At 48.2% G+C, this 14,291-nt stretch overlaps 1 protein-coding gene across 1 annotated transcript in view; it reads right to left on the bottom strand.

Annotated features, from left to right (window-relative positions):
* Positions 1–14,291, bottom strand: part of UNC13A (unc-13 homolog A) — a 230,988-nt gene that overhangs the window by 85,101 nt on the left and 131,596 nt on the right. The window contains exons 23-24 of the mRNA XM_060233129.1: positions 5,070–5,138; positions 2,161–2,250 (exon numbers count right to left, since the gene is read on the bottom strand). Coding sequence (XP_060089112.1) covers positions 2,161–2,250; positions 5,070–5,138 — 159 coding nt within the window. The remainder of the gene's footprint in view (positions 1–2,160; positions 2,251–5,069; positions 5,139–14,291) is intronic.

The following is a 14,291-nucleotide window of genomic DNA, read 5'->3' as shown; positions in this document are numbered from 1 at the left end:
ATTTGTGCATAGTATTCCTTTCAGGGTCCCGGTTACACAGGGAAAAATTTGTGCATAGCTTCCTTTCGGGGTCCCAGTTACACAGGGGAAAATTTGTGCATAGCTTCCTTCCGGGGTCCCGGTTACACAGGGGAAAATTTGTGCATAGCTTCCTTCCGGGGTCCCGGTTACACAGGGGAAAATTTGTGCATAGCTTCCTTCCGGGGTCCCGGTTACACAGGGGAAAATTTGTGCATAGTATTCCTTTCAGGGTCCCGGTTACACAGGGAAAAATTTGTGCATAGTATTCCTTTCAGGGTCCCGGTTACACAGGGAAAAATTTGTGCATAGTATTCCTTTCAGGGTCCCGGTTACACAGGGAAAAATTTGTGCATAGCTTCCTTTCGGGGTCCCAGTTACACAGGGGAAAATTTGTGCATAGCTTCCTTCCGGGGTCCCGGTTACACAGGGGGAAATTTGTGCATAGTATTCCTTTCAGGGTCCCGGTTACACAGGGAAAAATTTGTGCATAGCTTCCTTTCGGGGTCCTGTTTACACAGGGAAAATTTGTGCATAGCTTCCTTTCGGGGTCCCAGTTACACAGCTTAACAGCTTCACATGATTCAGAATTCGGGTCTTATCTTATATTTTTGTAGCATCACTGAACACAGTTGTTTGGGTTTGCTGTATTTGAGATATTTTTACTGTGCTTCTCCCTTTTGTTACTTTGGATAAAAAATAGTCCATGCATATTTGAAATCTACTAATTTTCTGTTTGGCACACAAAATATCCATTACTTTGTTTCTATATCTAAACAAATAAATAAAATCATTATTTTATTGCTCTATCTAAACAGCCCTGAGCTGGGTAGCCCAGGCTAGCCCAATCTTGTCAGCTCTTGGAAGCGCAGCAGGGAAATCCTGATAGGTACTTGAATGGGAGACCACCAAGGAAATTTGGAGTGAGTGACTCAGCATGCCTAGACACTAGGGGGTGCTATATCACTCTGAGGGTTGCACGGGTGTTATCTCCTCAAAGGGGAGCCGCTCTTTGTCTTAACCTGACCCTTCCCCACTCTCTCTTTGTCCTCTCACTCTCTCAGGGATGGAATTCTAGCAGGAGTTCCTTTGCATATTAGGCCACATACCCCTGATGTAGCCAATCCTCCAAGAGCTGACAAGGCTCTTTTTTGTAAGCTCTTGGAGGATTGGCTACATCGGGGTGTGTGGCCTAATATGCAAAGGAGCTCCTGCTAGAATTCCACCCCTGGTCTGGGGCATACCTTATGTACCACCTACTCCCATATGAAGCTTCCCAACCACTCAAGTAACCTTAGGAACATAAAAACATAACAGAAGCCATGTTGGATCAGGCCAATGGCCCATCCATTTCAACAGTGTCATACGGTGGCCAAAAACCAGGTGCCCTCAGGAGGTCCACCAGTGGGGTCAGGACTAGAAGCCCTTCCACTTCTGCCCCCTCCCCAAGTACCAAGAATACAGAGCATCACTGCCTTACATAGAGCATTCCCTCTATACCTTGTGGCTAAGAGCCACTGATGGACCTCTGTTCCATACAGTGAAGCGATGTTGGATCAGGCCAATGGCCCTTCCAGTCCAATGCTCTGTATCATGCAGTGGCCAAAATCCAGGGGCCATCAGGAGGCCCTCAGCCCATTAAGGTCTGTATTGTCTACTCAGGCTGGCAGCAGCTCTCCAGGAGCTCAAGCTGAGGTCTTTGACATCCCCTACTGCCTTGTCTGAGGATCAAACCCGGAACCTTCTGCATGAAAAGCAAAGGCTCTAAAATGCTGAGCGACAGAGTGGACCGCAGGGGTGGAATTCTAGCAGGAGCTCCTTTGCATATTAGGCCACACCCCTCTGATGTAGCCAATACTCCAAGCACTCACAAGGCTCTTTTTTTTGCAACCTCTTGGAGGATTGGCTACATCAGGGGTGTGTGGCCTAATATGCAAAGGAGCTTTTGCTAGAATCCCACCCCTGAGAACGGGTATAGTTCAGAGCAGATCATGACTTCTTATCTCCCAGTTGCAGAGCCCTACTGAGGTGCTGGGGTGTAGCCTGGCTCCAAGGTCACAGTGCTATAAATACTTAATCCTTCTACCTTCCCAGGATAAGGAGGGACCATATGAACTGACTGACGTTAGACAGTTGGATTACCTTCATCCGGAAAAAGGTGATGCTGGTCAAGAGGTCCACGGTCGATTTGAGGTCTTGCAGCCGTTCCGGGCTGCTGGCAGGGAAGTTGTTCTGCCGGGGAGAAAGGGAACGGAGAAGCAGTTATTCTAGGCTTCCGGACCATACAAGGCACAGCCATTCCTGAACTTCTCTTTGCGCAGAACCGGTGGCCAACATCTGGATAATCTCTGACTAGGGCTGCGACATTCACTCATCAGTTGGAGGAATCCATTAAAAATCTTTTGATCTATTGACTAGGCCAGGGATGGCCAACCTGAGGCTCCGGAGCTGCACATGGCTCTTTCGTTCATATTGTGTGGCTCTTGAAGCCCCAATTGCCCCGTTGTCTGGCTCGGAGAAGGCATTTCTCTCTTTAAATCCCTTCGCCAAGCCAGCCAGTAACTTGGAGAATGCATTTAAAGTTGTTTTCTTTCCACCTCTCTCCTCCCCCATCTGTTTGCCTTCTTTATGGCTCCCAAAACATCTGACATTCATGTCTTGCGGCTCTCAAACATCTGACGTTTATTCTACGTGGCTCTTACGTAAAGCAAGTTTGGCCACCCCCGGACTAGACTAAAGATTAAAAAACAAAAAAACACAGTCTCCCCCTTTCTTAAAAACAAACAGAAAAAAAGAACAAGGGGGGGGGGACTTCAAATCCAGCAACTGAAAAAGAATTTAAAAAAAAAAAAAAAGAGAGAGAGAGAGGGCATTTTCCCACAGAGCTTACCTTGGAGCGACGTCCCTCTTCACCGTGCAGCGTCTGCGCGGATTTCCCACCAACTGCTCCGCATAACCAGGAAGTGCCGGATCTTTTGCGTCGCAGATGTAAACCGCTAAAAACCAGTTTACGTTAGCGACGCAAAAGCCGCGGCTCTTCCTGGTTATGCGGAGAAGTTGGTGGGAAATCCGCGCAGACGCTGCGCGGTGAAGAGGGACGTCGCTCCGAGGTAAGCTCTGTGGGAAAACGCCCAATATAAAAAAATACACATACACACACAACTGTAACAACAGTGGTGGCAGATCTACACATAAGTTTCTGTGAGTTTTCTGTTCATGTCACTATTTTGCCGCTGGATTCTGACTTTGTACCACTTTGCATTCTTAACCACCAGCTATATGTAGCACTGCTTACTCTACCCCATTTCATCGTCTGATAAAGTATGCATGCACACGAAAGCGTACATTCTGAATAAAACTTCGTTGGCCTTATAGATGTTACTGGCCTTCTATTTTGTTCTACTGCTTCAGACCAACACGGCTGCTATTGCGGCACCAGTGTGAGTGTCAGCCATATCTTCTAGCTGACAAGCAACCCATCTCTCCTTCCTGTCTTGCCCTTCTCTGCTTTGTTGTTCAGTCGCACAGTCGAGTCTGACTCTTTGCGACCCCATGAACTAAGTCACGCCAGGCCCTCCTGTCTTCCACCATCCTCCGAAGTCTGCTCAAATTCGGGTTTGTTACATCACTAACGCTGTCCAGCCATCTCCTCTTTTGCCGCCCCCTTCTTCTTTGGCCTTCTGTCTTTCCCAGCATCAGGGTTTTCTCCAGTGCTCCCTTCTCATTGGGTGGCCAAAGTATTTGAGCTTCAGCTTCAGCATCTGACCTTCCAGGGAACAGTCAGGGTTGATTTCCCTTAGGACTGACTGGTTGGATCTTCTTGCAGTCCAAGGGACTCTCAAGAGTCTTCTCCAGAGAGTGCTCCCTTCTCATTTGGTGGCCAAAGTATTTGAGCTTCAGCTTCAGCATCTGACCTTCCAGGGAACAGTCTGGGTCGATTTCCCTTAGGACTGACTGGTTGGATCTTCTTGCAGTCCAAGGGACTCTCAAGAGTCTTCTCCAGGGAGGGCTCCCTTCTCATTGGGTGGCCAAAGCATTTGAGCTTCAGCTTCAGCATCTGACCTTCCAGGGAACAGTCATATATGAACATATGAAGCTGCCTTATACTGAATCAGACCCTTGGTCCATCAAAGTCAGTATTGTCTTCTCAGACTGGCAGCGGCTCTCCAGGGTCTCAAGCTGAGGTTTTTCACACCTATTTGCCTGGACCCTTTTTTGGAGATGCCAGGGATTGAACCTGGGACCTTCTGCTTCCCAAGCAGATGCTCTACCACTGAGCCACCGTCCCTCCCCTAAATCAGGGTTGATTTCCCTTAGGACTGACTGATTTGAAATCAACCCTAACTTTCCCTGGAAGCTCAGATGCTGAAGCTCAAATACTTCAGCCACCTTCTCTATTACAGTAATAGTATTACTCAAGCTTGAGGCAAGCCCCGTGGTGCAGAGTAGTAAAGCTGCAGTACTGCTACCCAAGCTCTGCTCATGATCTGAGTTCGATTCCGGCGGAAGCTGGGTTCGGATAGCAGGCTCGAGGTTGACTCAGCCTTCCATCCTTCCGAGGTCGGTAAAAGGAGTTCCCAGCTTGCCGGGGGGAAAGTGTAGATGACTGGGGAAGGCAAGGACAAACCACCCTGTAAAAAGCCTGCCAAGAAAACGTTGCGATGTGATGTCATCCCATGGGTCGGTAACAACCCCGTATTTGCACAGGGGATTACTTTGACCTTTTATTACCCAACTTGGAGCCTGCTTTGAAATTATGTCGCACATGTATGGATGCATGCATGGAGGCATCCAAAATCAGATCAAAGAGCAAACAGTGCAGAATCCATCAGGTTTTAATCCATTTCATTCAAATAAAACCAGGTTCGGGAAACCGAATTTTCTTAAACCTTTTACCGAATTTTTGTAACACCAAAACAATCAGAATTGTTGTGTTTCAAGCTGAAAATTCCAGGAAGGGGGCTTACAATAACTTTGAGTCAGCTCATCTCACAGCTAGTATATGTGAGCCACAGTCAAATCCCCAGCATGTTTCCACAGGATACGCTTACCCGGTACATGGAGAGATCGATCCGAAGAGAATTGTGTAGCTGGTCCAGCAATTTGACAAACCGTTCTTTCTGCAGAAAAAGACAGGCCCCAGAAGCAGGTAAATGGAGTAACAGAAAAATTAACTCTACCCCCTCCCCCCAACAACCCCATCATTCAAAAGACCAACTAGCTATTAAGAGACAAAGTCCTGGCTTTAGAACTGCATACATGTCGGGGCAGGGAACTGACCCCATTATACAAAACGCGAATTCTTTCTTTGACCTTCAGACCAAAAGCATCTGCCATTCCTTGGCACGTCTGATCCGCTTGGTTCATTTCTGAATATATCCGCCTGCTGAAGTCTGTCCCTTCTTGACTCCTGCATACTTCAGGGAAACCCTTCCTCACCCCAAAACACATGGGGTGTCATCAGCTGGGACAGATGGCAACGGAGCTTTCTGGGCCCAAAGAACCAGTATCAAACTATCATCAATTGGAGTGAAAGTTGCTGGCAACCCAAATTCTATCTTATTATTGATCAGAAGGTTTAGGGAGGCCTACCCTGATGCTGTTGCAGGGTACCCAAATCCGACCTTCATTTTTGGGATAGTAAAGTCACCGAAGATGCGTTAAGCTGCCAGAAATCGCAAAGGGGGGCACTCTAGCAAGTGAACCCCAATGGCACTCTTTGTCACACCTGGGAAACGGAACTTCTCTGGCTCGCTACCTGCTGCACTTGGGCACCACCCAATGGCCAGAAAGTGATAGTGCAGTTCACTGACGTAGTCAGCTGACACAAAAGGTCCAATCTATAAAGACTCAAATTCTGAGATGTTTGCTAGCCTGACTTTTTTTGTCTGCTGCTTGAAGGGCACTTGGTGTAATTAGTCAACTGATCAAAGCCACCAATGACACCGTCTTTGCAAAATATATTATAAGGATTGTGTACAAAACAAGAGCCCGGTGTTCACACTGAAATGAGAAGAAGAAGATGATATTGGATTTATATCCTGCCCTCCACTCCGAAGAGTCTCAAAGCGGCTCACAATCTCCTTTCCCTTCCTCCCCCACAACAGACACCCTGTGAGGTGGGTGGGGCTGGAGAGGGCTCTCCCAGCAGCTGCCCTTTCAAGGACAACCTCTGTCAGAGCTATGGCTGACCCAAGGCCATGCTAGCAGGTGCAAGTGGAGGAGTGGGGAATCAAACCCGGTTCTCCCAGATAAGAGTCCGCACACTTCACCACTACACCAAACTGAGAAGCTTAATGCTGTGATTAGAGAATGCAGAACAGGGTTCCTAAATAATTAAGCCGTCAAAGTGAAGAAAGAATGGAAATGTCATCAAAAGAGACGTCTTTTTAAGAAAGCGGCTGCATTAAAACTATGTTCCTTAGGAGCATCCACCTTGTGAATTTCAGTTGGACTATTTCCAAGTTTGGACATATCTTTTCATTTGGAGACGAGTTTTTTTGCCTCCTTGGGGTTTCTGGTACTTTAAAAGGCCCCAACACTGCCGGCCTCTACCGTTATTGTATTGTCTGTTATGTGTTGTACACGATCCTTATAATATATTTTTGCAAACTGAAAGACAACTGCGGGGTGACATGATAGAGGTTTACAAGATAATGCATGGGATGGAGAAAGTAGAGAAAGAGGTACTTTTCTCCCTTTCTCACAATACAAGAACTCGTGGGCATTCAGTGAAATTGCTGAGCAGACAGGTTAAAATGGATAAAAGGAAGTACTTCTTCACCCAAAGGGTGATTAACAGGCGGAATTCACTGCCACAGGAGGTGGTGGCGGCCGCAAGCATGGCCACCTTCAAGAGGGGTTTAGATAAAAATATGGAGCAGAGGTCCATCAGTGGCTATTAGCCACAGTGTGTGTGTGTGTATATATATATATAATTTTTTTGGCCACTGTGTGACACAGAGTGTTGGACTGGATGGGCCATTGGCCTGATCCAACATGGCTTCTCTTCTGTTCTTATGTTTTTAAGACGGTGTAATACCTGGTGGCTTTGATCAGTTGACTTTTTGTGTAGCAGGAACTCCTTTGCTTATTAGGCAGCACCCCCCTGATGTAGCCAATCCTCCTGGAGCTTACGGTAGACCCTGCACGAAGAGCCCTGTAAGCTTTTGCAGGATTGGCTACATCAGGGGGGTGTAGTCTAATATGCAAATAGATTCCTGCTACCAAAAAAAGCCCTGCAAATATGGCTGTTCCTCAGGTAAGGCACCCGAGGGCCCAACCGCTCACATTCCTCACAAACCGTTCCAGCTTTTTGTGTGCCGGTCTTCCTTAGGCTCAAATCAACTTAGGGACACGGGGTGTTAAGATCAGGGTGTATTTCTCCCCATCTCTTTCGAGACTGAGGTTATTGGGAAGGGTTTCTATGGAAGAAGCTGACTTGGAGATCTGGTGCCTGAAAAGGGCTTCTACGGAAGACGATGGCTTAAAGATCACACACCACGGGGGAAGGACCTGGGTCTGTGAAGCCAGTTCTGGCCCCATGAAGTAACCCACAGATAAGGCTGCCAAACCCCTGGTCCAGGCGGGGGTTCCCCCACCTGGAAGATTCCCACCCAACCTGCCAGCCCGCATTGGGCCGGCGGGGGGGAACCCCTCCCTACGTCGCTGGTACGACGGCATCGCAACGGTGTGCAGCGGCCGCCCTAGGCATTTCCGGGAAAACTCTATGGTTTTCCCGGACTCGCTAACCATTTGGGAGGGAGAACTCGATGGTACGATAGGAACCATAGAGTTTCCCCCCTCCAAAATGGCTAGAGCGTCCAGGAAAACCGTAGAGTTTTCCCAGAAACGCCTTGCATCGTGCGCATGCTTTGCACACATAAGTCCCCCACTCCAGGACGCAGGGAATTTGGCAACGCTGCCCACAGAACTTGTGAGTGGTCCATACTAAGGATGTGCTTTGACTGGGGAGGGGGGGGGTCACTCTTCCCCCAATGGTAGGCCCCAGTAGGGCTTTTTTTGGGGGGGGTAGCAGGAGCTCCATTGCATACAAGACTGGATCTACAAGTTTTTGAGGGGAGGGCAAAATTAAAAAAATGATGCCCCTTTATAGGCCCATTCTATCTTATGGGCCCATAGAATAGAATGACTCCATATCCAATTTGGCACCCCCCCCCCTCCAGCAGCGCCCGGGGTAAGCACCCCCTCTGCTCCCCCCTAGATTTGGCTCTGTTTGCTTATTAGGCCACACACCCCTGATGTAGCCAATCCTCCTGGAGCTTATAGTTTGCTGTTGTTCAGTCGCACAGTCAAGTCCAACTCTTTGCAAGCCCGTGGACAAAGCCGGGCCCTCCTGTCTTCCACCATCCTCCAAAGTCTGCTCAAATCCGTGTTTGTTACATCAGTAACGCTGTCCAGCCATCTCCTCTTTTGCCGTCCCCTTCTTCTTTGGCCTTCTGTCTTTCCCAGCATCAGGGTCTTCTCCAGGGAGTGCTCCCTTCTCATTGGGTGGCCAAAGGATTTGAGCTTCAGCTTCAGCATCTGACCTTCCAGGGAACAGTCAGGGTTGATTTCCTTTAGGACGAACTGACTGGATCTTCTTGCAGTCCGAGGGACTCTCAAGAGTCTTCTCCAGGGAGGGCTCCCTTCTCATTGGGTGGCCAAAGGATTTGAGCTTCAGCTTCCGCATCTGACCTTCCAGGGGACAGTCTGGGTTGATTTCCCTTAGGACTGACGAATTGGATCTTTTTGCTGTCCGAGGGACTCTCAAGAGTCTTCTCCAGCACCACAGTTCGAAAGCAGCTTACAGCAGGCTCTGTATTAAGAGCCCTGTAAGCTCGTGGAGGATTGGCTACATCAGGGGTGTGTCGCCTAATAGGCCAAGGAGTTCCTGAGCAAAAAAAAGTCCTGGGCTCCTGAGACTCCACTTTAATGCACCATCTCACAGCTGAATGCTCCTCAGTTTTCTGGGGCGTTGAGGTAGGGGGTCGGATCCCATGTTCTAGCCTGACATACTCACTCAGCGCTGGGTTAAGCAAGATGGAACTCCAACCCGGGTCCCTAGATTCATGCCACCCTCCACTTCCACCCCCCCACCCCCCCCAAACCCATCACGTTCCCCAAAGACTCGTGAGCAAAGCAGATGGGACAAGGGAGTTAGCATTGGTGCGACATTGCATGCAAACAGCAAAGACAGTCGTTTGGAAAACAGTGGCCCCTTCTGGGGGAATCTCAGGTCTTTCTCTGAAGACTATATTTGCTCCACCCAACACAGGGCAGATTCACTCCACTTCCTAACTAGCTGTTGTTTGCCCCTCATGTATGTGCCACTTCCATAGCTGGTGCCCAACTCCCCCCGTCCCAATTTCTGACTCCCATGTCTCTTTCACGTCTTTCACGTCCACTTATGTCCATTGGGGTTTTCTATTCTATGTTTGATTTTAAACTGAAAATGTTTTGAATTATTATTGCAAGCCACCTTGAAACACAAGGCAAGGTGGGGGATCAAATGTCTTAATAAATAAATACAGGGCTTTTTTTTTTTTAGCAGGAACTCCTTTGCATATTAGGCCACATACCCCTGAAGTAGCCAATCCTCCTGGAGCTTACAGAAGAAGACTGCAGATTTATATCCCGCCCTCCTCTCTGAAACAGAGTCTCAGAGTGGCCTATAATCTCCTTTCCCTTCCTCCCCCACAACAGAAACCCTGTGAGGCGGGTGGGGCTGAGAGAGCTCTCCCAGAAGCTGCCCTTTCAAGGACAGAGTCTCAGAGCGGCCTACAATCTCCTTTCCCTTCCTCCCCCACAACAGACACCCTGTGAGGTGGGTAGGGCTAAAAGGGCTCTCCCAGGAGCTGCCCTTTCAAGAACAGAGTCTCAGAGTGACCTACAATCTCCTTCCCTTCCTCCCCCACAACAGATACCCTATGAGGTGGGTGGGGCTGAGAGGGCTCTCATAGCAGCTGCCCTTTCAAGGACAACTCCTGTCAGAGCTATGGCTGACCCAAGGCCATTCCAGCAGCTGCAAGCGGAGGAGTGGGGAATCAAACCCAGTTCTTCCAGATAAGAGTCCGCACACTTCACCACTACCCCAAACTGGCTCTTAAGAGCCCTGTAAACTCTTGGAGGATTGGCTAAATCAGGGGTGTGTGGCCTAATATGCAAAGGAGTTCCTGCTGCCAAAAAAGCCCCGAAAACATAAAATACTGTGAGTTTCCAGGTGTTGCCTGCATTAAAAAAAACAAAAAACAAAACTTCACAATGTTTTAAAAGAATGCACAGAGGCGGTAACTTGGATCACACAGAGCGTTTCTGGAGATGGAAGGATGTCCACCTGCCGAACCTGGTTTTTTCACCTCCCCCTTCCTACTGTAGTCCAAAAATGCCCCCCCCCCCCAAATATTTCTCATGGGGCTCCCCTCTGTTCCAGAAACAACACTGGGGGGGGGATTTGAGGCTGCAGTGGGAGGAGGAAGGAGAACAAACAATGCTTCAAAGACGGAGATCCTTCCAACTGCAGCACCCCTCCAGTGGATCCAAGCCCATCTCTTTCCCATCTGTATGAACAGCAGTTGGCTATTTTGCAGAATCCCTGATGTTCTACCCTTGTGGGACAAATACTTCTGCAGTGTGCGTGGGACCCTGTTCCAGCCACAGACATTTCCTCCCCACCCCTAACCAGGGGGCTTGTAACTTGTTACTGGAATACAGTAATAGGGATATACCATTGTAACACTTTCCCTATGAAGGAAGGTTAAAACGCTTGGGGCTGTTTCGCTTGGAGAAACGTCGACTGCGGGGTGACATGAGAGAGGTTTACACGATTATGCATGGGATGGAGAAAGTAGAGAAAGAAGTCCTTTTCTCCCTTTCTCACAATACGAGAACTCGTGGGCATTCGATGAAATTGCTGAGCAGTCGGGTTAGAACGGATAAAAGGAAGTCCTTCGTCACCCAAAGAGTGATTAACATGTGGAATTCACTGCCACAGGTAGTGGCAGCTACATGCATAGATGGCTTCAAGAAGGGATTGGATAAAAATATGGAGCAGAGGTCCATCAGTGGCTATTAGCCACAGTGTATATATATAGCCATGTTGGATCAGGCCAATGGCCCATCCAGTCCAACACTCTGTGTCACACAGTGGCCAATATATGTGTGTGTGTGACACAGAGTGTTGGACTGGATGGGCCATTGGCCTGATCCAACATGGCTTCCCTTACATTCTTATGTCTGGGGCAGTGATGCTCTGTTTTCTTGGTGCTTGACGAGACAACAGTGAGAGGCCTTCTGGTGTCACTGATGGGCCTCCTGATGGCACCTGGGTTTTTTGGCCACTGTGTGACACAGAGTGTTGGACTGGATGGGCCATTGGCCTGATCCAACGTGGCTTCTCTTATGTTCTTCTGTCTAGGGCAGTGATGTTCTGTATTCTTGGTGCTTGGGGGGACGCAGTGGGAGGCCTTCTAGTGTCCTGGCCCCACTGGTGGACCTCCTGATGGCACCTGGGTTTTTTGGCCACTGTGTGACACAGAGTGTTGGACTGGATGGGCCATTGGCCTGATCCAACGTGGCTTCTCTTATGTTCAGGCAAACTATGGTTTTGAGAGTGGAAATGTTCCGGGGGTGGGCGGTGGAGATGTTGTGTGATATCATTGTGTTGGGGCCGTCATGCTACATCTCCGTCCACTGCCAGAATGTCCCTCCAGTCCCCTCACTCAACGGGCGAGGGGACCTGGTAACCCTATTATCGGAGGAACAAGTCCTTTTCCTGAAAACTGCCTTGAACAGAGGCAGTGTTCTCTCCCTCTCTCTCCCTCCCCCCCCCTCTCTCTCTTTCAATCATCTATCTATCTACACACACATTGTTGTTAACAAGGTTTCCAACTCTAGGTTTTTGAAATGCCTGGAGATTTGAGGGCTGGGGCCTAGGGAGGGTGGGGTTCGTGGAGAGGAGAGCCCTCGACAGGGGTTAATGTCATGTTCTCCAGGGGAACTGCTCTCTATCGCCTGCAGAGTTAATGCAATTTCAGAAGATCTCCAGGTCCCACCTGGAGGTTGGCTAGACTTGGCAGTTCCTCGGTCTGGTTTTTTAGGCTCCCCCCCCCCACTGCCAGCAAGCTGGCCAGTAGGGGGAAGCCCCGCCCCAACAACCACCACATTCCTTCAAACCTTGGCAGATTTAGAAGAGGATTGCAACTGTTTGTGTTTCTGAATGTGTGTACACCTTTAAATCTTGCAAGAGGAAAGCTGCAGAGGGGCAGGGTGAGCAGACAGATCCATATGGCTCTCAGCCCCTCTATTTGATTGGAGGAAAACTCCACCCCCTTGGCTGTTCTTTCATTTCGCTATTAGTCTGAAAAAGTTGGTTGAAATACAGCAGACAGTTATATTCAGCAACTCCTGGGAGAAAATTTCCCTAGTGAGATCACAAAAGTGTGTGTTTGCTAACTGTGTTTATTTCGGCTGCTTTGCGAGAGTGTGTGTGTGTTCACTTTCATTTAGTGGAAGTTTAGCTGCCAGGGGACAAGGAAATGGAGACTATTCTGGGCAACTGCACGGCTGCATTTTTATTTATTTTAGGGAATGAGAACGACTCCTGCCTCCACCTCCAAAGTCCCCAGATATTGTCTAAGTTGGGCCTGGCAACCCTAAGGTCAGCAGCTGTTGTCGTTGTCGTTGATGTTGTTGTTGTTGTTATTATTATTTAGTAGTGTTAAAATAAATAATAATGTTAATATTATTAAATTATTATATGTAGTCTGTACTAAAACACCAGTCTGCCTGCATCCCTTTCTTCATCCTCTTTAGCCCTCAGTACATTTTGCCGCTACAATTCCTCCCGAACTCTGGTTCCATCGTGATAGGGCTCATAGGTTCCTGACTGCTCCCCGCCCCAGCCTGTCTTTCCACTTCTGTCCAGCCCCTTCTTCATCCGCCCTGGCTAAATCTCTCCCCACCCTCTCCCCGGCCTGCCTCCTCCTTTATCGCTAGTGCACGAAAAGACAACAAGAAGCAGTTCTTGCAAAAGACGTGCGCAGCACACAGTTGCACATCCGCCACAACACAGCCTCCGTAGCACGCCTTAGCACCGGCCATGGCACACAGAGGGTTAAAGCGACACAGTCTGGTTTTTTGGGGGGAGGGAAAACACCCAAATTTTAGGTTCTCTGAGAGAAAAAAGAAGAAAGAAACAATGTATTGAAACAAGAAAAGCCTAACATTTTTGTTTGTTTTTGTTTTCTCTAATCGACACGATTTGCAGGCCGCGACTTGAAAAGAACGACAGGAAAAAAGAAAAAGAAGAAGAAGAAGAAAAAGAAAAAAACGAAGAAGACAATCTGTTGAGGTCTAAACATATCCCTCACCGGCGAACAAAATCAATTAAATACAGAAGCGCAGTTGAGGCCTTGTTTACACACAGGGTGGTTGCGGCAAAGGGAATCGTGTTCTCCCCAACTGGGCTGCCTTTGAAATGAAACAGTCAGAAATCAATTGTCCTCCTGGGTCTCAAATGAGGTTTGTTTGCGGTTCTCCTATGCAGGACAGCAAAGCACGCTAGACACTGGACAAGGTGAGCTCTAACCACAAACCAAAGAGCTGTGTGTAAACATGCCTTCACTGGTTGACTTTTGAAAAACGGACGCGGACGAGAAAACCCGGTTCGTAAAACTCCTTAGAACCCTGTTAATACATAGAGGCAGAGTAGTTGAAAAGAGGCCAACACGTCATCTGACTTCTCTCAGCGTAAACGGGAAGGGTTGCTAATGAATTCCCCTGTAACAAAATCGGAGATTCTGCTTCCCTGGCAGAATATTCCTGAAAGCCACATTGTTGCATCTGCTATGAAGTTTCTGGGCATAAAGACTTCGCTCCCCGTAACTCTGCATCAGGGATTTTCATCATCCTAAGGCCGTATATGCATACAGATTTAAGACTACCCACCCATGATTAGAGTGCTACAGCAAACTGGCTCTCAGAAAACCCAGAAGCGATGCCATTCCTCTCTCAATCAATCAAATTTTTATTTATATCCCGCCCTCCCCGCCGAAGCAGGCTCAGGGCGGCTAACAACACAGTCAATACAATAGTTTACAAAGTATTTAAACATAACTAATTAACACATTAATTAAATTCTACTAAAACTCTAAAATCAGTAAAATCATTAAAATTAACATATCGGTGCTATTATATAGATTCCACTAGCAGTTTCCCTTAGTCGGTGAAGGCCAATCGAAAAAGGGTGGTCTTGCAGGCCCTGCGGAACTGTT

Source organism: Heteronotia binoei, chromosome 2 (assembly GCF_032191835.1).
Source record: "Heteronotia binoei isolate CCM8104 ecotype False Entrance Well chromosome 2, APGP_CSIRO_Hbin_v1, whole genome shotgun sequence".
NCBI classification, from domain to species: Eukaryota; Metazoa; Chordata; class Lepidosauria; order Squamata; family Gekkonidae; genus Heteronotia; species Heteronotia binoei.
This window is presented reverse-complemented; position numbering and strand designations above follow the sequence as displayed.